The 25,755-nt window shown below is 47.0% G+C and overlaps 1 protein-coding gene and 1 non-coding gene across 2 annotated transcripts; one reads left to right on the plus strand and one right to left on the minus strand.

Moving 5' to 3' along the window:
* Window positions 1–20,270: 20,270 nt before the first annotated feature.
* On the minus strand, window positions 20,271–23,955 carry LOC117742746 (cyclin-Y-like protein 1). Its single transcript, XM_034550367.1, has 11 exons — window positions 23,908–23,955; window positions 23,094–23,354; window positions 22,916–22,990; window positions 22,778–22,815; window positions 22,571–22,671; window positions 22,352–22,387; window positions 21,845–21,896; window positions 21,618–21,737; window positions 21,364–21,530; window positions 21,119–21,281; window positions 20,271–21,033 (listed from the first exon to the last, which is right to left on the minus strand). The coding sequence occupies exons 2-11, from the start codon at window positions 23,251–23,253 to the stop codon at window positions 20,917–20,919; spliced, it is 1,029 nt and encodes a 342-aa protein (XP_034406258.1). The 5' UTR covers window positions 23,254–23,354; window positions 23,908–23,955; the 3' UTR covers window positions 20,271–20,916.
* Window positions 23,956–25,267: 1,312 nt separating this feature from the next.
* On the plus strand, window positions 25,268–25,349 carry trnas-cga. The gene has a single exon. It is a non-coding gene; the product is annotated as a tRNA-Ser (tRNA).
* The last annotated feature ends 406 nt before the right edge of the window (window positions 25,350–25,755 follow it).

Here is a 25,755-nt window from a genome sequence, read left to right on the forward strand (position 1 = left end):
GGGCTCTCGGGGCTCACGGCAGAAATCCACGGAATTCCCAGATATTCCCGGCGGTTCCGCGCAGACCTCGGCGACACAGATCCATGCCAAGGCGTGCACGGGGAAGGGAACAGGCTGCTCTGGCTTTCTCTCGCTGAGCTCCAGCCTCCTTCTCTTGCTTGCTTGCTCTCTCTTCCACTCCTGGTCCTTCTCTCTCTCTCTCTTTCTCTCGAGTGTGTGCTCCCTCACTTCTGTCCTCCTCTCTGTCCCTCGTGAAGTGTGGTAACTTTATTTCTCCCAAAACTCCCCTCTCCTCAAATGATCCTTGTTCGCCCCTCCTTTCCCTTCTCTCTCTTTAAACACACACACACACACACACACACACACACACACACACACACACACACACACACTATTCATCGACCATCGTCCACCCCCCCTTTGGCTTCCTCCGCATACCTCACCTCTCTTTCCCTCCACCTCTCCTCTGCTAGCACGCTCGCTCACGTCTGCCTGCGCTCATGTCACTTCAATTTTTTCGTCGGCGAACCCCCTTCCTGTTTCCAGATCTCTCTCTCTCTCTCTCTCTCTCTCTCTCGCTCTCTTTCTCTCTCTCCGGCTTCAGAAATAAATAAATCGCAGGACTCGACAGCTGGCGTGACACAGCCGAGTGGCCGGACAAACAGCGAGAATCCAACAGGTTCTCGCTGCAGCGGTCGGTGGGAATGAGCTCATCGCTGTGGCATACAGGTGTTGCACAGGCGGGCTCATGCACACACTAAAAGAATAGCCCATATGCACAATTATGACCATATGGCAAGGCGTGCTTTACTCTTTTTTTCTGCAGTAACAGGGCGGATATCCTTGTCATAACTCCTTCTTCTAAAAACCCACAAGAAAGACTTAACGGAGTACTCCAATAATCAGTATTACACTGCCAGATATCTCTAAAAAATCCCACACTTCCAAGAAGCCTTCTCGCCCACGTCTTTCAAACTCCACGGCCCAGTTTGTAACTCAGGCTCATTGCAGTGTCCGAGCCCGAGATGACATCATCAGCGTCACTTTCTCAGACTTTATAAAAAAGCTCACAGAAGAGTGTAAAGCTGACGACGCTAACCTCCCTGCGTGTCTCTATACGGTCCTCTGTGTGTGCGCATGCTAGATACTTAACATGCATGCATGCATGCAAACGTTCCCGAGCACTTGTGTACATCTATATCCAGCACAGCTCTGAATCAACATTATATCAGCGGTGCGGGCACATTACATCACTCCACAGTCAGATCCATAAAGGGCTAAGAGCCAATTCATTTTGAGAAAACACCCTCTATCGATCCCGGCTGCACTCCATCACATCCACTGGAACAGTTACCTCGATCCATAGGCTAACCTGACACATAATCCGTGTGTGTGTGTGTGTGTACTCATACCAACATGTCAGCAAAGATCACTGTGTGCACGCACAGGGGGAATGCTACTGGTTGTGTTGGAGCCCTCCTGAAGTGTTTTTTAAACATTTTTAAATGGATTTTGGTGGCCGTGTTCGACACACGACAGCCAACTGGTCTAAACTGGGTTGCTAGCAGCCTCTAGTGGCCTCCAACCAACCCTCAGACAGCCTCTGCAGATATGGGGAAAAGCAAACTTTTATAAAAACACACATAACTCGTGCGTGCATCTCGTGTCGGGACGCAGCCAGAATGCATCGTTTGCGACCTGCATAGGAGCATTGATTTCGGGTCCGTTATTTGGGAGTGGTGTATTTTTCTCAGTACAACATTTTTGCACGGTGAAGTCAGGTTTCTTATTCCCAACGCAACATGCCAGAACTCACTGAGAACACACGGTCAGGCAGGCACAAGCACACGCCCACTTACACTTTATTTCCCACATAATTGTGCTCACGGAGAAGGGAACTTTAGACCATCACGGGACAGCGAACCTCCCCATTAAAGCCCAGACTAATGATGATAGCAGCCCTCTGCCTACTTAAAGGTTGGGGGAACAGTTGTACTAGATGTAGAGAAGAGAGAGAAAAAAGAGAGATATTCCCCGTTGTCGCCTGGAGAATCCATCACATTAAAGCTTTAATGCTAAAATAACAAAGCATCCATCACGATGAGGCCATTCGGGGGGGGGGGGGGGGGGGGGGAAGAAGTCGGCGCTTCTCTGGGTCGCGGCACACAGTCGGATGACATCACTCAAAGTAAGTTGGGAGCGCGTGATAAATACAACGGGCGATGGATGAGGTTTTCATGCATATGCCGGAGAGGCAATCTAGAGGGAGAGAATAAGGAGCTATTCAGCGGACAGGTTTCCCATCACCCTCTTCTCTTTTGGAAGAAGAAGAGGAGGAGAGGAAATCAAACGGAGCGAAAGGAACGTAACGTAAAGAAGACGAGAGGAAAGAACAGAAAGGGAAATAAATCGGAGAAGAGAAGACAGGAAATGAGGAGGAGAGTCACCCTTTCATAGTACCACAGTAGTGTCGCCATAGTAACACACATGGAGAAAACCTTTACGCATCATCCCTCCACCTCCCTCGCCTCTTTCTTACAAAACCGCCGCACATTCACAGTCAAACACACACACACACACACGGCAACAATATGCCGAGCCCGTCCTCCCCGTTGTAACCCGGCTCCATCATGTGGGGGGGGGGGGGGGGGACTGTGTGAGCCGCGTTGCCATGGAAACTGAACACCTCACAGCGGTCCTCATGAGGGAAGACACACAGAGAGCCTTTACCTCTCCACTTTCACCTCTCACGTGAGAGCAAAAAAAAAGTCTCCTAAAATCCTCGTTGCTGTGGCAATAATTAATAAAGAGCAATATCTTGTGTCGCAATTGTCAGTGATAGAAAAAGCAAAAAGATCCAAGTCAACCATAGACTGGGAAAGATATGTACAATATTATGTACAGTGTGTTCTCTTTGACAGTAAGTAAAAACAATTATAATTGTTAGAGAGGTGGAAAGATTAATATATGGGCCAAATTATCAGTGCAAATTACTATCTGCCACCGCTCTAATATCAACCTTTTGTCCGTGGAAATCAATTCTTTATAGAAATTAGTGTCTGTATCAGCCAGTTGCTACATTGGAAATTAAATTCTGTTTCACTGAAATCTCAGGATATAGACAACTGATAGTGACTGATTAGTATGGGGGGGGGGGGGCTCCATGAATGTTAAAAGGAAGCAGGGGACAAACATATACCACATATACCTTAACAAGGGTACATCCCCAGTGGCAAGTCCCATTTTACAGCGTACAGGCACAAGGGTTGAAGATGAGCTCCATCTCTCTCTAGAACGATGATCATGGGGTCAATTTTTTTCTTCTTAAATAAATGGTGCAAAGAAATCGTCATTTACAGACCGTGTGAGTGTTTCTCAGAGTGAGGAAAAAAATAAATAAATTCAAACAAAAGGAAATCCTCTTTCTAGATCGAAAGGGAGAAAAAATTAAATAAATGCCAATGCCGAGAGGACGGGCTGAGCCGAAGCTGTGACTGAACCAACATGATGGTTTGGGGGATTCATTGCATATGGTCGAGGAGATATATAATGTGTGTGTGTGCGCGAGTGTGTGTCTGTGCAAAGGCTTTAACACACATTTATACACGCATACGAGAGAGTGCGACAAGGGGAGTGTGGTGGGATAAAGCGCGGGTGTAGAGATAAGGAGCTGCGGCAATGGGGAGGGGGAGTGTGTGTGTGTGTGTGTGTGTGTGTGTGTGCAGGGGGGGGGGGTTGCTGCTGGTGTTGGTTCTGCCGGGGAGGGTGTTGGGGCTTGAAGAGAGCCTGGCGGCTGCAGCACTGCACGCTACGGCGTCGCCACAAGCAAAAAAAAATAAAAATAATCCCCATCGCCACCAGCCTGGCCCGCGTACGCAGGGAGCACGCAGTCGAGGGACGGTTGCAGCAATGCAACACTCCCAAGTTTGAAAAAAACAAAAAACCTTTTTGGACTATTGACATCTACGCTTTTCATGGGGGCCAAGAAAATAGCCAGCGGTTTGAATATTGAAAAAGGTGCGAGTGTACGGGAAAAGTCCCAAAAAGGTGTGTTTACTTTGTGGCGATGCATTCCCACATAGAAACTCGTTCCCATTCATCGGAGGATGACCTCAGGTACATGTGTGTAAGTGTGTGAGTGTGTGTTAAAGGGAAATGGTGCCATTTAGTTGTTACACAAGATTGACTATCTGCTAGAGAAGAACCCCCCCCCCCCAAAAAGCAGAGGTTGCACTCCATGTTTTGCTAATAGCAGACAAAGAAGCAGAACTCCGTTTGGCCTTTCTTGCTCATATTGTGCCACGCGACCATCGGAATATGGCGCAGGGGATCAAAGACTCGCAGCTCTCGTCAAAAGCGAACAAATACAGCGTGACGTGCAGTGTGCAGGAGATGGATGGGGAGAAGAGAGAAGCTCTTTCGCGGGAATATATATATACGCGAACCCCTTCTCTCTCCCCCCCCCCCAAAAAAAAATAATGGTGCATTACAATTCTGCAGCTCCGAAAAGGCAAGGTGACCCTATGTGTATCAGGAGCAACCACCATTTGTTCCAGGTGGGTTGTTGCTGCAAGCGCCTGGCTCTTTAGTGTGTGCACATCCAAAAACCTGATCCTCGTGGTTCCCCACCATCTTCTATCTGGAGCGGCTGCCTGGAGACCACTTGGAGATGTAACACTGACCTTGAATCAGCACTTAGGAGGGACACCGACCAGCCTGCCAGAGCTCATGGTCCACGACCAGCCCGCCGAGCTCCTTTTACACAGCTACGTCACTCGGCGGTTGAGGTAATGGATGAGCGGTGCGACCGAGAGCAAGGCCCAGGCCGACGTATACGTTTCATGCAGGGGGAGAATTCCAGACGTGTGTTTCGGCATTTCATTGGAGGAGGAAGTCACCTGCGCGCGTTGAAGTGGAGACATGAGAGGCGACATGTGCGGAACTCGTCATCTAAGTCCACTGAATCCCAGCTCGGTCTCTCGTTCACCCCCCCACACCCCCCCACACATTCCCTCACCCACCCTCCGCGAAGTCTTACCTTGTCTCGCTTGGCCCCCCGCAGAGGAAAGAAGCAGGCGAAGAGGAACTTGCCCCAGCTGATGACGGCAGCCAGGCACCAGTTGAGGCGAGCCATGCCTGCGTCTGTCCCGTCTCGTCTGCCAGCCTCTTATCTCCAACACCCCCCCACACACACACACACTCGGCAGCCGGGAGAGGATCCTGCAACCCACCCACCCCCTTCGCCCCCAAAAAGAACGATGTCAAGCGCAAAAAATAAAAAGCCCCTCTGCAGCGTCAGGAGACCCTCTTGTCCGACTCCGTGGAGAGCAGAAATGAAGTGGAAACCTTCCGACTGGGGGCTTTATTTTCCTTTCAGGGTTGTTGTTTTCTCCTCAGTTTCGGCTACCTGTCTGGCTATGTGTCTGCGATTCCAATTTGAGGGGGAGGAACTGGGGGGGGGCCGGTGCGAAGCTACTGGCGTCCCACAAATGGACGTGAGACCACTGGACGATCTAGGGGGGACCCAAATGCATCGAGAGCCTAAAACTGTCCTCCTGTCTTTGCATCCATCTGTCTTCTTCTTCTTCTTCTTCTGTCTCCTCGGCCCCGTCGAGATGAGTCAGTCCTCAAAGTGTGATGAGCACCGTCGGCTGCATAATGCGAAGAGCCCGTCGCTGATCGACGACACTGTTACACATGCACACGCTGGCATGCCCACACTCCCTCTCTCACACACACACATTCGTGCACATGTACGCTCGCCTGCAAAACAAAAACAACAACAAAAAAACCCGCTGTCCTGGCACATACATCCACAGGCAGAAGAGCCCCCCCTCTCTGGCCACAACGGTTCCCCTCCAGGCTCAGGATCCCCGATGCTTCGCGCTCACACACTCTGCTTACACACACTCGTCTCTCGCTCTCTCTCTCCTGCTCTCTCACACATACACACATGCACTGATGCTGCAGCACTTACTCAGCCAGCGCGGGAGGAGGGGAGCAAAAGAGTGAGGAGGAGGAAGGGGTGGAGGGTGGAGGGGAGGAGGGGGGGGTGACTGGGAACATAACGGTTGGAAGAGAGACAGAAAAAAAGATGGAAAACAGAAAGGGTTTCTGCTGAGAACGACAGATTGAGTGTATTCATCCAGTGTTTGTCTCTCGGAGTTGAAGCCGGTGTCGGCGGAGAGGAGGTGTGTGCGTGTGAACGAAAGTGCGCATCAAGTAGTGATCGCCGGGAGAGGTGGAGGAGTGACACAACGGGCAGAAAGAGTGAATGGAGGAGTCAAGATGGACGGATGAGAGACACCATGAGAGGAGAAGGAGGAAAGAAGGAAAATCAGCCAGTCGCAGAAGGAGGGGAGACTGTGTTTGAGAATATTGAGCAGAGAATACTGGTGAACACACACACACACACACACACACACACACACACACGCAGCAGCATGCGCAACATACGCACACCAACGGACACGCAGCAAGGCGGATACACGGGGCGAGATGATTGCAGTGTGTGTGGAGAACTGGGTCGAAGGGAGAGAAGGAGGGAGGAGAGAAGGAAAGGAGAGAGGATGACAGGAGAGGAGAGGAGCGGGGTGTTGAATCATTGTGTCTTGGGTGATTATTTCCCTCTCTCTAACACACACACACACACACACACACACACACACACACACACACACACACACACACGACTGCAGGTGGTGCACAGGCTCGTTCACTGTGCTGCAGTCTCTCTACGCTTCAGTGGGAGCACATTTTCACTGCAGAACGCTTTTCTCTGCTATACCCCCCCCCCCCCCCCTCCTCCCCCTCCTCCTCTTCCTCCTCCTCAATCCCCCAACCCCTCCCACCATGCACACCACCGCCACACCAACGCAATCACAACACATCAAAGCAATGAGCGAGGGAGATAAAGTGTGGAGAGGATGCTGTTCTGTCAACCAAAGCTAGCTTAGCCCGAGGGGTGGGGGGGTCGGGGGGGGGGGGGTTTGGTCGTATTGGAAACGCGTTGGCACTAATAATAAAAAATAAGAGAACTGCTCCCCGTCAGAGCTGAAATCTGCATTCGGTGCACATGTCTCAGCGTATGGAACCGAATCAACGGCTCGCGCGGCGAAAAGCATTTAATGCATTTGCAGAAATTCAGAACCGAATGCGTTCGATGCAATTCATCAATGCACGTCAATGTGTGCATTGCTTATGATCACCACTGAACGCATGAATGAATGAAATACCATACGCATCAGTTGCTTCTGGGCAAGGCGGCTTCCCCCCCCCCCCACGTGGATAATGATATCGAAGCACCGAGTGAAAATAGGCGTATATAACGACTCATTATTCTATGATCTCGGACGTTACCGACTTCCTCCCAAAAGAGGACGCTTGGACTAAAAAAAATAAATAAAAAGAAGTAACTAATAACCAAAAAGGACGGCCGGTCTCCGCCGCGACACGGAGGGGAATCACGACATCGCTTCTCGCCACGACGACTGGGCGAGGGAGCCCGGGGAACCAGACTGACATCAGCTGTTTGCAAACAACATGACTGGTCACAACATGGACCAGGAGATCCGGGGAGACGCTCACACACACACACTCGTAAACAAACAGAGGCCATCTTTGATCAAAGAAATGTACGACCACCTGTCATCACACCACCAAGGGGGTTATAGAAATAAGAAAATCCACGTCAGTGTGTATAATGTGAGATTATCGGATAATAAAACAGGCCGCATTAACACAAAGTTTGTCGTGAAATAAAATAAATAAATAAATAAACCTGGGAAGTGCAGTTTGTTGACAACGTCGCCCTTCGTGTCCGTTTTTCCTGCAGCAGCGTGTTCTGTACATCTCAGTGTGAGACCGGGCTGGCGTCCCACTCTCTTGGCAACGCGCTGACCTTTCTCATTAGGCATAAGCAACTTGCATAATCACTGCTGACTTCTATTGACTGGCCTGTCGCGCCGCCTATCCGTTTGACTGGAAAAACCCACGTGAGAAAGTGTGCGGCTGCCAGAAAAACTTCTCCCTCAATGACTTTCATGTCATCTGCAGCACAACAACAGGGACCATGTTGGCTCTTTATCCTCTATTGCAGCACAGCTTTTCTAGCAACACTGTCCATCAATATCCCCTTAATATTGTTTAATGTTGAACCTCACGAGAAGCTCCTTCTACAGAGGTGAACGTGAATATTTCATCGCATGCAAACACAATCTGAGGAAAGCCAATTTGACTTTTCACAGCAAAGATGGTAATGAATGTTTCATTAAACCTCGTGTTGATTCAAACAAATTAGTTCCCATGTTTGATGAGATTACACACACACACACACGTGTTGAGGACTTCCTGTTTGACCTGGCCATCTGATACAATGTGTGTGTGTGTGTGTGTGTGTGTGTCAGTGTCTATTTGTAGTGTTTTGAGTTCTTCTAATTTCCATTCTGGGAGTAATAAAAGTATTACTACGGCACTTTTACCACGTCAGCACAGCTGAGTGGGAAAAAGGGGAATTAACCAATGCTGTCCCAGCTGTATTTAAAGGAACAGTTTATCATTTATTTGGTAAATACAGCTGGTTTACTTAGCTTAGCATAAAGACTGGAAACAGGGGTTAACTGCTAGCTTGGCCATGTCCGAAATAATTTCCCCACTACCCCTGAATCTCACTAATTAACTTACTGTTTAATCCGTACAAAAAGCCAAGTGTAAAACCATTTGTTCTTTTATTAGGGGTTATGTGCCAAATTCTCCTGGTCAGGGCCAGTTGCCAGGCAACCGGTGGGACTCGGCAAAGCCATGCAAAGCGGCAAATTCGCGCTTTTACACTTGTGTTTTGCACTAACGACACAAACGAGATGCAACATGTTAATTGGTGAGCCGTAGGGGAGGGGGGGGGGGGGGGGCGCCGGGCATAACTGCGCCCGGTCTTTGTGCTAAGCTAAGTTAGCACCGAGCTTCTCGTCGTCTCGCTGGAGGCAAGAAAGTGAATCAGTGCATTTAAACAACACGCAGAGGTTTCCATGATGCATTTGACAGACTGAAAATGTGACCTTCTAACGTGTGAAGAAGTCAACATAACGATGAGAATAGGCAGCGACGTCACACGAGGACCCGTCCGGTCGCGGTTCGTGATTGACAGCCGGTCAGCCCGCTATACAAACCGGCAAGAGACGCAGAAGGAGGTGCAGAGTTTAGTTTCCTGCACCCGGCGTCCCATTCGCATTCAGAGCACTGAGAGTGTGCACTGTACTGAGCAGACAGCAGATTAGGTCCCATCGCACACCTCATCATTCACCGACACGCAGACTCATCTGCCTTCCACTTCTCTCCCGCTCGCCCTTATATTCCCTTCTTTTTCACTTTCTCCTCGGCATCCCTTTTTGCCCTTTTCTCCTCGTGTTAGTATATTAGCCTCACTCTTTATGGCGTTTTGTCTCCGTGCCCTCTTCACTTTATCGCCCATGCAAAAGCCCATCCAACAGATTTTACTTCGACTCATACTGATCCAAAAATCAATCATTTTAGGACTCAATAACTCAATCAAAGCGCATATACGTGGACCATCAACACACAGAATACAAAGCATCATGCACTCAAGGCATCATGCACCCAGGGTGGCCACATAATACAGAAATGTCCCTCTTCATCACACCTAATCCAAGAGAAAGCACCGCAGAGACAGAGGTGACCCCTGTGGCCTGTGATCAATGAGTCAGTCTATTAAGTGACGGCGCTTTGATCGGTGATTCTCAATGACACCGGATCATCGTACCTCAGTGATCTGTCTGAAGCTACATTTCATTAATATTTCTTCAAATAATTAGGGCTCAAGAATTAAAAGAAAAGGTATGACACTTATAAGGAGTCCAACTCCTGCAGGTGACAGGTTCCTCTTTAGCCGGAGCAAATGATGTGCAGGGACAGGGGAGCTCTTGGATGCGCTTAGAGTGCTATGAGCGGTGACACTTCCGGGGCCTCGTGCCAAGGAAGACTCAGTTATCCCCAAACACACACACACACACACACACACACACACACACACACGGAGACTTCCAACCTTTCCACCGACCTCAAGAGAGAAGAGAAGACCGGAGGGACCAGGTGATGATGGTGCTATTGACAGAGAAGTGGATCCACACTCTCTCAGGACATCAGCGACAACGTGGCGAGGTGTATTTTTTTATCGGTTCGCATTGATTGATATTTAAATTGCAAAATGTGCCACTTGTAGCTTCATAATTAAAAAAATATTTGTATTCTCATTGACATCTTGCAGGGGGGGGGGGGAAATCCCCGATAGACTACACGTTCGTGTGCTTTGACGTAATCGTCATTATCAATAATTCCGCCGTCACGTCCGCCGTCTCACAGTCTGGATAAGGAACGGCTGATCTGGGTTCAGCCGCAGCAGGGGCGGAAGGTAATCAGTGATGTAAATGCCTCCGATAAGCTGCAATCAGGTACCAGCCAGACGACAGCAGCGTAATGCGACTCAACAGCACCGTTATCAGCAATCAGCCGCGGTCCCGGGCCGAATTAGAATCGACCCCTGACTCTCCACTCTGGTCCTTTAAATCATTTGCGCCGCGCTGCTTTCACCTTCTTCGGGCGAAGGGGGGGGGAGGACGGCGCAGTGAGATGCTTTGAACTCAACAATGAGATCACAAAGGGGACTTCGATATCTGTTTAGCTTCTTCACAACTAGATGCATACTGCTTTAAAATCATATGCATGTGGAGGACGTTACCACTCTCTCACGGCCCGCCTCCAGAAGCAACGAAATGAGCATAAACGTGCAATAAAGACAAATCTAATGCATTGTCCTCCAGCAGCAGGATTGTGGCCATTTTCATTTGGGACAAGCTCAGAAAAGAACCTGAGGGAAGCCCCCCCCCCCCCACCCCCTTATGTCCGAACATCCAGCCATAGCTCATCGTCCTGCTGCTGACTTGGCTGTTCTCCAGTCAGGTTTGTGGCGTGCTTTTAGCCCCGATGATGTCGCTACCTATGTAGGTTAAAGACCCCCTCGTGGTCGACAAAGCACACCAGAGGCAGGGGTAGACATCTCAAGGTGAAACACGGCGTTCAGATCATACACTCTCCCTTCAGAGGCTGGCGGCGAACAATAAATAGGACAATGTCACAGAGACATATTTACAGCTTGTGATTGATTTGGCGCGGCACAAATAAAAAAAATTTAAAAAATTTAAGCGAGCCGTGACAAATAGTCTTATATCGGGTGTTCTCCCGAAGAGATCATTTATTTATATTAAGCAAATTATCACTTTATTACACCCGGTGCGCATCTCACTCACAATATCGTATACAAATAACATGCACATGCAGGGAAAGTGAGTTTCGTGGGACCTTTTTTCCAGAGAAACCCCCGGTCCTGTCTGCTGTGCTTAGGAATCTGCAGACCCCTTAATTCCTTAAATGAGCAAAGGAATCGACTTACGGGCCCCTCACTTAGTCTAATTATACACATTCATCACCAATCGCAGCCTGGGATTTCAATACGTGGCTGCTGAGACTTTGTTGTTGTTGTTGTTGTTGTTGTGTGAGACAAAGTGACAGTCCGACTCAGCGATGCGATATCAGGAGGGGAGCAATTTGCAGCGCTCGGGATAAAAGATGAGAGAAAACAACCATGGAAACCGAGGGGGGGGCCGGGGGGGGCAGTGCCGGATAATCACGCAAACATCTCAAGATTGTACGAGACCGCGGCCGAGCAGAACCCACATTCCTGACGCACGCGCTTAACGACGCTTTTAATCCCGGCAAGATGCAAAGATGCAAAGATGCTGTTCGGACCGATAAAACCAACAACGCGATCCGCGACGATAGAAGTCTTGCTAATGCCTCGTCGCTACGAACTAAAGACACGCAAAAGGGCCCACCAGCTCTCCTGCGTACAAGACACACACACGTTACAGTTGTTTCGCCTCTTTTTGTTGTTGTATAGTGTCTCTTTGTAGTCGTTACGCATCTCTACGGTTTTGTGACTCTGGGAAGAGGTTTTGTCTCTTTGAGGTAATTTTGTGTCTCTTTGAGGTTGTTTTGTGTCTTTTTGAGGATGTTGTGTGTCTCTGAGGTTGTTTTGTGTCTCTTTGTGGTTGTTGAGTGGCTCTTTGAGGTAATGTTGTATCTCTTTGAGGTTGTTTTGTGTCTCTTTGTGGTTGTTGTGTCTCTTTGAGTATGTTTTTTGTCTCTGCAGTTGTTTTGTGTCTCTGAGGTTTATTTGTGTCTCTTTGAGGTTGTTTTGTGTCTCTTTGAGTATGTTTTTTGTCTCTGCAGTTGTTTTGTGTCTCTGTGGATGTTTTATTTCTCTTTGTGGTCCTTCTGAGTCTCTTTGCAGTCTCTTTGCAGTCTCTCTGTCGTTATTTTGAGGCTTCCCGTTTGGTTTGTGTCTCTTTGAGTCACATTTTGTAGGTGAAGGACAGTTGGGCCCCTGGGCCTGTGCCCAGTAGGCCCATTCAGTGATCCATCCTCGCTACTGACACAATAAAAGCATTCAAGCTTGAGCACAACACAATAATGATTCGAAAGCCAAGGTGCTGCCTCAAACGTGTCCTTTGTCTGCACACACAGACCCTGAATCAGTTCTCTGTGGCATGAGGGGAAATAGGACATGCTGGATGTGGCCAATACTAAACTGTCACAGTGAGTAACATTAAATTCACACAGCGACGCTTCTTAGGCAAATAAGAACATTCGGGGGAAATGGACAGAAAAAAAACAAAAACACTTCCCACTTGTCAGGCATGGGAGCGGTTCCCTTCCTCCTAAATCTCCTTATCGCTGCTGAAAAGGCAGAGAGGAAAAAAGGGGGGGGGGGGGGGGACAAAATGGGAGAGGACGGAAACAGAGGCCGCCACACCGAGAGAGAGGGGAGGGAGGTGGATGGAGGGAGACGATTACAAGGAGAGAGGGACGCTGAAATGGTCACGGTGAAGGAGGAAAAGATGTCCCTGGGTACTGGTCCACTAATGCATGTGCTGCATGGCACAAAAGAGACGTGTTAGGCATATTGCCACATAATGCATCCACCTATTAAGTTCCTCTACATAAACTTTAGGATGGTTCATACATTTAAAACTCGCCCGGCCTGAGGAGGGAGCTAAAGATAAACCTCTTTCGTCATTTTAAATCGCCTGAACTGAAATAAAAGAGGACCCTATTCTGTCCTTTCCAAACATCCATTCACCATTTGAACGTGACATGCTGCGTTTAACAAAACCTTGATTTAAAAACAACAGTTTGGGAGTCGACGTCTGAAACGAGTCGCAACTCAATTAAAAAAAAAAAGGAACAGAAAGGAGTTCGCGCTCATGAATATTTAAGGGTTAATCAAAAGGAACCGACATGATGGTATCCTGGAAATGCCGTTACTGATTCTAATCAAATACTGGAGTCTGTAAACGTTCATAAACTATAGACTTTATATTATTTATCATCACTGATGAACCCCACAGAGAGACTCCTTAAGCCTGCTCACTTGTGGCTGCGAGGGCTGTCTGTCTTTGTACGTGTGAGCATCAACTCCCACTTTATCGATTGCAAATCGAAGTTCTTAGTTGAATAAATATAATGCTGTGTGAACAGCCAGTTAGACAGCACCTCTGGGTGCACGTGTGGCGCAGAGATGTACACGCAGGGACAGATAACAAGTGAAAATGTCCTCCGGCCACCCTGAACCCTCAATGTCGACCGGCGTATCGACGGAGGCCTCCGAAGCCGTGAGAGGCATTGAGCAATGTGTCCCCCCCCCCCCGAGGGAATTATGGGAAATGAACCGTTCTAAAGGCCGAGAATATCCAACGGGACACAACTTCAGGCGTCGCTGCCAAAGTGTCACAAAACACTGACACGCACAAACAGAGACACACACACACACACATATGCACACTACGAAAACACACAAGGCTTAAAAAAAAGGTACAAATCTGAATTTAACTAACTACATCCAACGTCTATAACTCAATTTGCTGGAGTCAACGGCTGCAAAAAAACAGACGCTAACCAGACGCTAACGCTGCGCAGCTACGATGGACACGTGCACACACACACACACACACACACACACACACACACACGCGCGCGCGTGCGAAGCCAGCCGACGCTCGAGCTGACCGGACCGGTGATGGCTCCTCTCCCTGCCTTCGCCTGGCGCCCGGTGCACTGTTGCCATGGGAGATGTTTATGTAAGCCGTGCCTAATCCTGTTAACTGTTACTGCGGCTGCTGAGCAGTTCGCCGATGCTGCACTGGAAAAAAAAAAAAAAAAAGAAAAGAAGAAGAAACGTCTATCTTAAGTCCTCCCCATTGAGCGCTGGGTTTTTATTTATGTTTCGAAAAACAAGTGGAACTGGGAAGAGATCATTTTTGGGATTTTTGATTTGGGGGGGGGGGTCGGGGGGAAGGAGTCGGAGTGGTTGGCTGCGTTCACATTTCCATTTCGGAGTGGTTTTTGACATATTTATTTGATTTTTGCGGGGCGAAACTGTGCGCTACATTCGATAAATATACTCGGTTATCAAATCATACGGTAATAAAGTAATGAACTTCATTTCACCTCCATGCAGCGACGGTGACCACGTCACGGGCTACAGATTTTAACCAAATGTCGGTCGCACGATTAAGAAAAATCTTTCTTTTTTTAAAGAATCCCCCCCACAAAATATATATTTTTTGTTGTTGAAAAGACAGACACTAAAACGTTTGACCTCCAGTTCTGATGACTCAAGGTCATCTCTCTATGCCAGTGAGAAGGTAGAAGTGATGCAGCACCCTCGTCTCCTTCCCCCCCCCCCCCCCCCCCCACACACACACACACACACACCTCATTGTCTTATGTTCAACCTTCACCACTGTCATGAAAAAGAAAACCTTTAAATAGTTCTTCTGTGATCACCCTCCAACAATAGGAGCATTATTTAGGTGTTCCACCGTCTTCTGTCGGACGGCGAGTCTAAGTCTAAGCCTAATTATCCCGATTTAAAAAGCAGAGAGTACGAACGAGTCGTACGAAAGAGGATTACGCCGACATGAAAGAGAGAGAGAGAGAGAGAGGAGAAGGAGAGCTGATGGGAAGTCGCATACATGCAGTGATGGAACAGGGAACCCATGCACCGCCGGGCTCCTCCCCCATCATTCTGCGCACTCTCTTTTGCTCCATTAGCTTTATTAGTATCACTCTCTTGGCTGAGGAACGCGGCTGTTGTACAGTTGCATGATCATGAAGGTCAACGAAAAGATCCATTGTGGCTTTGAGTGGTCCCGCAGTTAGTATTGGGGGGGGGAGAGGGGTTAGAAACCAGAAACTAGTGCTTTAAATGAAAATAAAATAGATTAACCACAAAAAGAGAATCCATAGTAATCCATTCAGGCCGAGGGCGGTTGTTGGCCGGTTGTTCCACCACTTTGGTCCAGATTGTAATACCTCAACAAATATTAGATGGATTTGAACCACCGGCACCAAGCTAACGACTTTTATTCAGCTTCGGTTTATAACGTGCTTTTAAACCGAGGCGGTGGAAACATTACACCTGCAGGAAGTAGAATAAAAAATACTTCATTGTGCACTTTTTTTTTGCGTGCAAAAAAGGAAATTCATTTTTTTCTTTGGTTTGCAAAAATAAAAAATAAAAAGGAAAATGCAGATCCTACAGTTCCCATAATGCATCACGACAGTCTTTTGTTAGAGCCTTGAAGACACGAAGCGGGTCGACGTGGACTTCCTCTAAACCAGAACATACAACCTTTTCACATGCATGAACGCAGCTCTGCAGGAAGGATACACTGATGAGTAAACGCTGAGCTGCCCCTTTAGCCTCCACGCACACACACACACACACACACACACACACACACACACACACACACACACACACACACACACACACACACACACACACACACACACACACACACACACACACACACACACACACACACACACACACACACACACACACACACACACACACACACACACACACACACACACACACACACACACACACACACACACACACACACACACACACACACACACACACACACACTCCCCACCTCCCGTTTCTGCTGCTGTGTACCAGTGCTGCACAGCAGCCGGGCCTGTAGCCCATTAAACACGCTGTTGTTCCACTCAGCCCGTCATCATCACTCCGAGGCATCCGCTGATCGAACATTAAAAACACGTCCAGCGCCACTTTATAGGAGACGGGAACGAGAAAGAGGAAACAATCCTCATTTCTAAAGACCATATGAACAGAGTGCATTAACCTAGAATAAAGAACTACATTTCTCTAAAGGCTCACGTCGCACTTCTCGGAGGACGCTGCATATCGAACGCTCTGCACCATAAAAAATCTCATCTGAATGCCTTCTTCAGCTTGCAGGACAACAACAACAAATATCATCCTGGTTCAGCACATTTTCCTCCTTTGCTGAGCAACTGAAGACAAGCACATGGATTAGCAGTTTTTGTATGTAACAAACCTCCTCCCATTAAAGCTCAAAGTCCATCTGACCCTCTTTGAAGTCGGCTAACCTGCCCCGTGTCTGGTTTCACCCCGACAGACTGGCCGTCCTGGTGTTCGTCCCCGTTGCCAGGAGCCAGCGGTGCAAACGAAACGAGGTTTAAAATCCGCCGCCGCCGCGCTCATTAGAGGAGAGATGAACCAGCGGCAGGCGACCGCCTGGTGGGGTTTGTTTTCTGCCAGCTCCGCAGTATAGCAACAGCGGGGCGGGCGAAGTGGAAGATGGAAGCCGTGCCGCGAAGCGTGAGGAGCTCGGGGGACATCTATCGACTTGATAGCCACGTCTTTATTCACAGCTCGGGTGCGACACCTTTAGCTCAAACATTGAGCTCCTTAGGCCCAACTTTTAAGAAACACCAGTGGAAAGCCAACCGTGGCTTCCACTGCCGACTCCTCTCTGGGTGATGCGCGACAACAACAACAACAAAAGGCCCACTTTTCATCTGATGCATCATCTGAAACTAACTTAAAAAAGCATTTAACACTGGAACCACACGCATCAAACAAAGCTGTCGTCGTGCGCCGAGTGAGAATCTTTTTGTTGGATCAGAGCGGCACGGAAGCCAAAAAACGTGTTGCGTCCTCCCAGACTCATTTAATTATAAGTGACGTTTTATTTTTTCCCATTTCATCTTCCGCACGGGAGGGGGAGGGGGGGGGGGGGATAAGACACATCTAGTTTGTATTAAAAGGGCAAATATTGTTCTGTGTCTAGTATTGTGAGTGTGAGTATTATGCCGACGTGAGAGATGTGCACAGCTGTATGCTTTGTAATGTTAATCAGTATACGTGCTTTCCTCTGCATTATTGAGGTGAAATAAATATTTATGGTACGGTCGCGGTGGCACAGTTTTGCCTTTTTTTTTTTTTGTTGCTATACTGCGTATTCAGTATGACCCACATACTGCCGGTGAGGCCTCGCAGTCCAATATGCACTGCTCACCTTCTATCACTCCTTATGCATGATGGACGGACGCAGATATGCACGCACACACACACACACACACACACACACACACACACACACATTCTGCAGTGTCAGGCCTGTGTTGTTTCAGGGGGCCTATACTGGAGGGTTTGACGTCGTACAGTTGAAGAGTGTGTGATATGAGGAGTGACCTGAGTGAAATGGAGTGACTCCCCGAGAGAGGGGGGGTGCGCTTGTTCTCTCCAGCCCTCTTTTTAGAGTTCAGACAAGTCCCACGATGCCGAGAGATTAATGAAGCTGCACTGACTCTGTGATCCCAACAGGATTCACACACACACACACACAGACATGCACACACACACACTATCAATTTCTCCTTATGACAGTTTTCATGTACCTGCACTGATATGAGCTTTACGCCATTCAGGTGCACACTGAGGGCGGGACACACACACACACACAGACACACACACACACACACACACACACACAGAAGGAAGACCTTCTCATAGTGAGATGCACTACACTCAAAACAAAGTACCTTTTTCAATGTAGGGCTACAATGTAGAAACGGACTGTACCACTTTACCTGAAGCCGTAACTTCTTGTGCTGAAGTTGCTGGACTCTGATGGGTTAAAGGTCAGGATGGTATGGTTCAGTCCTCATGTCCAGGACTCTGCTACACTCACTTCATGACGTCACTGTCACTCAAACTGAAGAGCAAAGAGAACTTAGCCTAGTCTGCACGTGCATGTTTAATATAATAACAATTCACTTAAAACAGGTAGACAATGTTTACCCTCTCAGCCATGATAATACACCTCAACCTGATTTCCGAGTTTCCTGAACGCATCTCAAAAGGATGCAGGTGTGCACTGTGTTAGCCTGCTACTAGCTAACAAGCTAACAAGCTAACAACGACCCTGGGGAACAAACTTCGGATATCTCTTTTCTTTTTTGGTGTCATTTTCCTAACTACAAAGCACAACAGGGTCAACATATCAACGCCGAGACCAAATATTAAATACTAATATGAGGCTTTTATTAACTTACCGTGACTCCGACCAGCTCTCTTTCTGCAAGTTAAGTTTCCACTTCAGCCAATTAAATGACAGCATCGTGTCTCGAGGGCTTGAGGAAAACGTGGAAATGTCTTTTTCACTCTTCTGATAATAATACGAATGAGTTTGCAAAATATTTTGTGCACAATTATTTTTGTCTAATTAACAAAATATTGGTGGGGACAATTGTGTCTTTCCCAAAAAACTTGGGTCCATCTCCATCCTGCAGCCTGTGAGGATGTCGCATTAACACACGGGGCTCATCTCACATACTGCAGCACTGCCTCCGTGCGGTCACCGATGGGTACTGCAATGCTGCAAATGCAGGAGCGAGCCCCTCGGTTCTTGCTCAGCTGTGACGAGGGAAATAAATGACACTAAAAAGGGAAATAAATGACACTAAAAAGGGAAATAAATGACACTAAAAAGGGAAATAAATGACACTAAATGACAAAGTGTTCGAGATCAGAAAAAGAGGAATATTTCTAATTATTTTGGGCCAACAACTGCCAGAACACTGGTCTATGACGGGTGCAGGGACAGATAATTCTATTAATTTTTTATTAATAATGATCGAAATAAGGTAAATAAAGCACTACTATTTGGTGATGTTTTTCTGGAGAAAAAATGAGAAAGAACTTGTCTTTGGAGCATTATTGAGGTGACAGTGAAGCAAGATAGTGTTCGAATTTATTACAAATCAGAGGTGGAGGCTGAAAATGACAGAAATCAATCAATAAATATAACAACATATACAAAATACAGTAATAAGTACCATTGACAAACACAAGAAATCTGCACTCTTTTCCCATAACCTGTACATCAGGAACTATTTAACCTCAAAACCCAAGAGGAGCTAAAAAATATATATTTAAGTGATATATTGCAAATCATATATCAATAAATATAACAATATATACAAAATACAGTTTGTTGGGGCACCTCCCAACTTAATGAACCATTGTTCACAACCAACACAATGGCAATTGCTACAGAAAGTTGAATGAGAATGTCCTTAACAACCTTTTAATGTCTAATATTATAGCGTGGCTGGTGAGGCCAGCTGCACTAAATGCTGCTGCAAAAGGTCACCGACAGGTGGCACGTTCGTAGTTATTGGTGTCTGCATAACCAATAACAACACAGAAGGAGAAACATAAGCAGGTAGAGGAGGAGGAGTGTTCAAAGAGTAGAGGCCCCACCGCGCGGTTGGCCCGTAAAGGTGCATTTATAGTTGCTTTGTAGTGTACGCAATTAAATGTTTTATTCAAACTCATGACAACACTAACGAGCTGTCAGAAATCAAGTTCCATGATTTCAGGGAGGGGGGGCATCTAAACCTATATCACATAGAAGATATATATATTTTTTGCTTTAATTATGATACTTATTCTATTATATCAACTGCTGCTGAATATGGTGTGGGGGGGATTTATTATATACTCAAGATGTCTGCTTACCAAGAGATATTTGTATTAAATTAAACCTTTATTTAACCAGGAGACCTGGCCAAGATATATATATATATATATATATATATATATATATATATTCTGGTACGGTAAGATTAGTACATCTTCCACATTTACCAATAGTTTTGGTCTCTCTTCGTACCTGAATCCACCCGATATGAAATATCAATTCATATTTATTCCGTTCCAAAGGATTATTATAATTTCTCTTTGAGCAGTACTGCTTTAATAAAAACACCACGACAGCTCCAACGGAAGCAGCTTCCACTTTTAAACAGCGACTGAAATTTATTTGAATTAAATAAAGTCTTGTACATTTCACAGCTATAGGGGCCTACATAGTAAGCAAAACAAAGTCTACTCTTTGTCCATGTGCAGAACTACACCACAGGGTAGCTCGAGACGGTCCGTCCGTGTGAATAAAAAGGTGAGGGGGGGGGAGGGGGTGGGAGAGAGGGTCAGAGAAAGAAAAAAGAAGAAGGAAGACCTCATTTCGCGTGACTTCAGGAAGCATATTCAAGCCCATTTCTTTCAGTTACTCATTAAAAACAAACAAAAAATGAAGTTAGTCTGCAAAATGTTTCCCCGTATCATCATCATGCGTTAAAAAGGCATTTAGCTGAAGTTCTTTGTAATCGACACAGAGAGACTGGACTCATTATACCTTAGAGCTATTGTTTTGGTAAGCGTCGGCTCTTTTGTTGCACCTCATTTTTACATTATTTTGTAAGAAAACTTTTTTTTTTTTTTTTTTCGCCGCTGATTTTATTTCATTTTTTATTTTTAAAACTACTTTGGAGACGCCTCTCTCGTTGGATGCCGTCTTGACTTCCTCGACGTGGCGTCTCGGGCCTGTGGCTTCGCCGCCCCCGCACGCCAGCTCGCACGCCACCTCGCACGCCGCAGACCTAAGACAGCACCGCCTGGGAGTTCTTGATGCCGGCCATGTTGTCTACGCTGAGAGACCTCCTCACGGCCGGTTTACACAGGTCCTTGTACTTGTCCTCGCACAGCCTGGAGATGGCCTGCGGACAAAAAACACGACGAACACCGTCAGCCGAACAGAACAAGGAGCAGGGGCCATGTTGTGTGTGAATGCGCCGCACTCACCTCCAGCTTCTGGGCGCGCTTGTTGCTCAGCGGCTCCAGAGGGAAGCTGAGGTTGTTGTCGTCAGCCAGCGAGCGCAGGTCGAAGTAATACTTGGCGTAGACGCTTCCCGGGACGTTGATGTTGAACTGGAGCAGCTCCAGGAAGTGACGCTCCATCTCATTCCTGGAAGGAAGACAAAACAGGTGAGCGACAAACACACCCGGGAGGGGAGGGGGGGGGGGGGAACTCATCGATCGGAACTCACATGTCCTCCACGGTCATTTCTTTGAGGATCTGGCAGTAGTCGACGTTCCACACGGCCTGGTCGTCCCACACCTTGGAGGCCAGCAGGATGGCACCCAGAACAATTCGCTTCCAGTTGCAAGGACAGATGTCCATCTCCGCATACGTCAGCAGCCTCTCCAGGTAAACCTGACGGAGGACACAAACGTCGGTTCACACACACACACACACACACACACAGCAGCGATAGGGATGAGAGGGTCCCTGTGAACTCACCAGCGTGACGATGGCGCACTCGGCCGTGAGCTGCGCGCTGCTGAAGAGCGTCCGTATGAAGCGGTAGATGAGTTTGTGTTCGGGGTCGACCACTGCGTAGTCGTCTGGAACCTTGTCTCTCTGTTGGGCAGAGGGGGGGGGGGGGGGGGGGGGGGGGGTCACCTGCGTTGGTGGGGTCGGCGCACACAGAGCGAACAGTAAACACGGCTAAAATCACTCAAACTCACCGACAGAGGGTGCTTCTTCTCATCGAATATTTCCACCGAGCGGTTTGAATCTCTGCGGGGGGAGAACACAAAAGGTGGCTTCAAAACGTGCAAACCACGCGAGTGCTTCTCACGAAACAGCCACCGGTTTGCCTCGTGGTTCTCCACCTCCGAGCACCTCCAGGTCTCCACTGACAACGCGCGGCATCACGTGCGATCGCTCGGGGGGCCTCGTAAAAGACGTGCCAAGGACCACATTCATCCAACTGCTGCCATGAATAACTTAAATTACTAATTAACCGAGTAAGTAAATACCGCTACTTTTTACATCATTTAAAAAAAAAAGAGGCAGTGATGCATATAAAAGGTTTCATGGCTGGTTGAAGAGTTAAGATACCAACAGAGGTTTAAGAAAGACACCCTGAGGAGTGCAGAAATATTTCTATATCATAACTAATCCTACTAACTAACTAATCCGACTGAACTCAAGGAAAAACAGAACCACGAGAGGCTTCAGACGTCTCCTACCTGTTCTTTATGTGATAGTAGATGGCCAACGTGACGCTGGAACAGAGAGAAACCGACACAAACAGTCAACCACCGGGTGTCATTTCACTCGTTCTGCACCCAAACAGCGGCTCTTATGTCGCGTCAGCGTGCTTTCCTCTTTGTTTCCGTTGTGACGGAGTATGTGGCAAAATGTAAACAAGACGCCTCGACCCTTCCCCTCATCACGTGACCACTCACCATTTGATGGTGCTCTTCAGGTTGGGCTGGCTGACCGTGCTGTCGTCGAGGAATATCGTAGAGCAGGAGCTGTACTTTTTCGTCAGAATACCCGGGGACATCTGGGTAGAGGGAGAGCGACGACAATGGAGAGAATAAATATATATATATATATATTTTTGTTAAACTATTGGCGGTTATGGATCCAGTCGTGCGTGCGTCACTCACCGTGTGATTCATGTAGTTGCTTTTCCTTTTCTCGCGCACTGAAATGGGGAAATAAAAGTTAATGAGTTTAGAAATTAAACCATGACATCTGTAATAGAGAGAGAAAGAGAGAGAGAGAGAGAGAGAGAGACTACGGACCGTCTGTCTGCGACTTGTTGAGGAACAGGGTGCTGGCTCTGGGGTGGTCCGATGGGTTGGACTCCTGGGCCAGCTCTGTAACATGTATGAAAGATAACTGCATTATAGATGGAGTCTCCACATCATGGAGCTATGAAAAAGGGGTAATTCCAACTAATTTAAACCAACCACCACCCACCGTCTGGGAGCTCCCTGTCGCTGATGTGCTGCAGGTAGGTCCCGGTGTCCTCGCTCACGTCCTCCGCGGTGGTGATGGGGCAATCCTCCAGCTCCACCTCCCTCCTGTGGATCTTGGGACTCTCTCCGGGGGAGATGCAGCAAGACACCGATCCTCCCATCGTTGACCTACAGCAGTCCTGTCGCAGCCGGCCCCGTTTCCCATAAAACCCAGGAGGAGATCCCCCCCCTCCTATAGTCTCACTGACAACACTGGCTGCAGCTTTAAAATAAATAAATAAATCAAAGCAAATCTGGATTTGATTTGTTTTTTAAACACTTTAAACCTTTATCATGTTTAGATCAGTGCACGAGGGCCTAGAAACGGGAGAGGGGCTCTATGCAATGACAGCCAACCGGGTGTCTGCGGTATGTGCAGCTGACATATTCAGGGCGTGTGCGCAGCGGCATCGCGCTCGTGCGCTTCTTTAAACACGAACAACAAAGCGGTCGGTGCTGAATACTTCTTTTTTTTTGTTTTGTCGGTGGCTGTTTATATAAAACGTTAACTCATCCCCACGGAAACGGAGGCGAACGATACGAAGTCACCGGCTCCTCTGGCTCCCTCCATGGCTAGCCCGACGCTACCTTCCGCACCTCAATCCATTCTCGGCTCGCGACGCTTCCGCTCGCGGTTGGACGCCTCCGAAGGTTCCCCCGCCCCCCCCGCCCCCCCCCCCCGACTGGAAACACGTCTGCGGGGGTGATTTTTTGTTTTAAGGAAGGCGGCGAGCGTCGGGATATTTAAACAGATAGCTTAACGTTAGCTTCCATACCGTCGCATTTACCGGGAGACACGTCTTGGACGTCAAAATCCACCGAAGAAGTTGAGTTCAGAGGTAACTTCCGGCGTCGGATTTTCAAACTAAAAGCCCTCATCGCTGTGTCTGACTGTAGAGTGAGATTACTTGTGGTTTTTGTAAACTGAAAATAAAAGTGCACAATATGTATTAATGTTTGATTGTTACAGCAGGTTAAATATGATGATTTATGTCTTATTATTAGTTTTACTCTTTTTTTTTGTTAGTGTGTAACCTGTATGAACTGACTTTTTATAGCGTTATAACCGACACAGTAGGATGTGTCGTGCAATGTAAATGGATAAACATATGCACATTACGACAAATATAAAACATGCTTTGTAATACAAATGACTTGAATTGTAATAATAAGTTGGTCATATTTTTATCATATATTGTATTGCACACAGAATGCATCATAATTGCGTATTTGCAGCGGCAAACAATTATGTACCTTATGAAAATAAAATGAAACAACTGCAACTGTTCAGCTTGAATTTGTGCAACAAAAAAAAAAAAGAATATAATCACAGATGACACAAATATTATTTAATACTAAAACAATTATGTAAATGTCAGACTTTAAAATAATCTAATTTCTGAGAAATTTAAATAAATTCAATGAGGAAGATCGAGTCTGTATTCTGTATTTTCTTAGTTTATTTGTTTTTATAGTTAAAATGGTATTTTAACCTCACGCCAGTGGGTGAGAGACTTTGAGCAATTATCGATCTCTGTGCCAAGATCCAGAGCTTTTATTTTGAGTACAGGAACGCAAATGAAACGGAAACACTATTGCTGCTGTGTGTCGCGAGCTTTACAGGCCTGGGGGGCTTAAGTGTGCAGGTTCCGCCCCCTCAATTATAAAGAAAACATAGCCGTTGAGAAAAAGAAAAAAAACCCTCCTTAGGCACGCCCATTATGAAACCAGACCATCCTATTGGTCACGTTGAGCCAAGCTGTTACGTAATTGGTTGAAAATGTTCGACGACGTGGGACATTTTACAAACTACATGTCGCTTATTCGTAAATAAACCCAAATATATGAACAAAGTAAGTTTGACTTTTATTGCACTATTGAAGATACCCATGACGTCATTCTGACTAATTCAAATTTGGGAGTGGGGAGTCGGCGGTTCGATCCCCGGCTCCTCCTTCCTGCATGCGGACGTGTCCCTGAACGTTTTTAATCTCACTTGCCAAAGTGTAGCAAATAACTGCTCTCCAATAGTGCACACGTTTAAATATAATTACAGAGATTAAAACGGGTAATTGTGTAAAAAAAAACAACCGTGCTTTACTATATGTAAAGTCGTTGCCGTGTTGAGCATGCGTAGTCACGGTGGCCGAGAGGTTAAGGCGTTGGACTCGAAATCCAATGGGGTTTCCCCGCACAGGTTCGAATCCTGTTCGTGACGACCTTTTATTTATTTATTTTTTGCTTTGACTGACAACGTAGCATAATGTGTGTTTTGTAACATGCGTTTTTAAAACGTTGCATATGCACAATGCACCTCAGTTAAGACAGATTTCACTTGGTTAATTGGATTTACAGATTAATTAAAGCATTCCCTAAAGATATAGTGGATTAAATGTAACCACCATGTATCATATAGGCCAGTGGTTCTCAAATAGGGGTACGTGAAATAAAAAATATAGATATTTAAAATTATCAATTTAAAAAAAATAAAACTTTAAAAATGGTAATTTAATAAATATTCAATACGATATAAGTGTAAGTTCATAAACTGAATTTAATATATTCTATGTATCAAATCAGACACGCTGGTTGGTACCCAATTTACTTGAACTTGAGGGGAAACA

Source organism: Cyclopterus lumpus, chromosome 2 (assembly GCF_009769545.1).
Source record: "Cyclopterus lumpus isolate fCycLum1 chromosome 2, fCycLum1.pri, whole genome shotgun sequence".
Classification (NCBI taxonomy): Eukaryota; Metazoa; Chordata; class Actinopteri; order Perciformes; family Cyclopteridae; genus Cyclopterus; species Cyclopterus lumpus.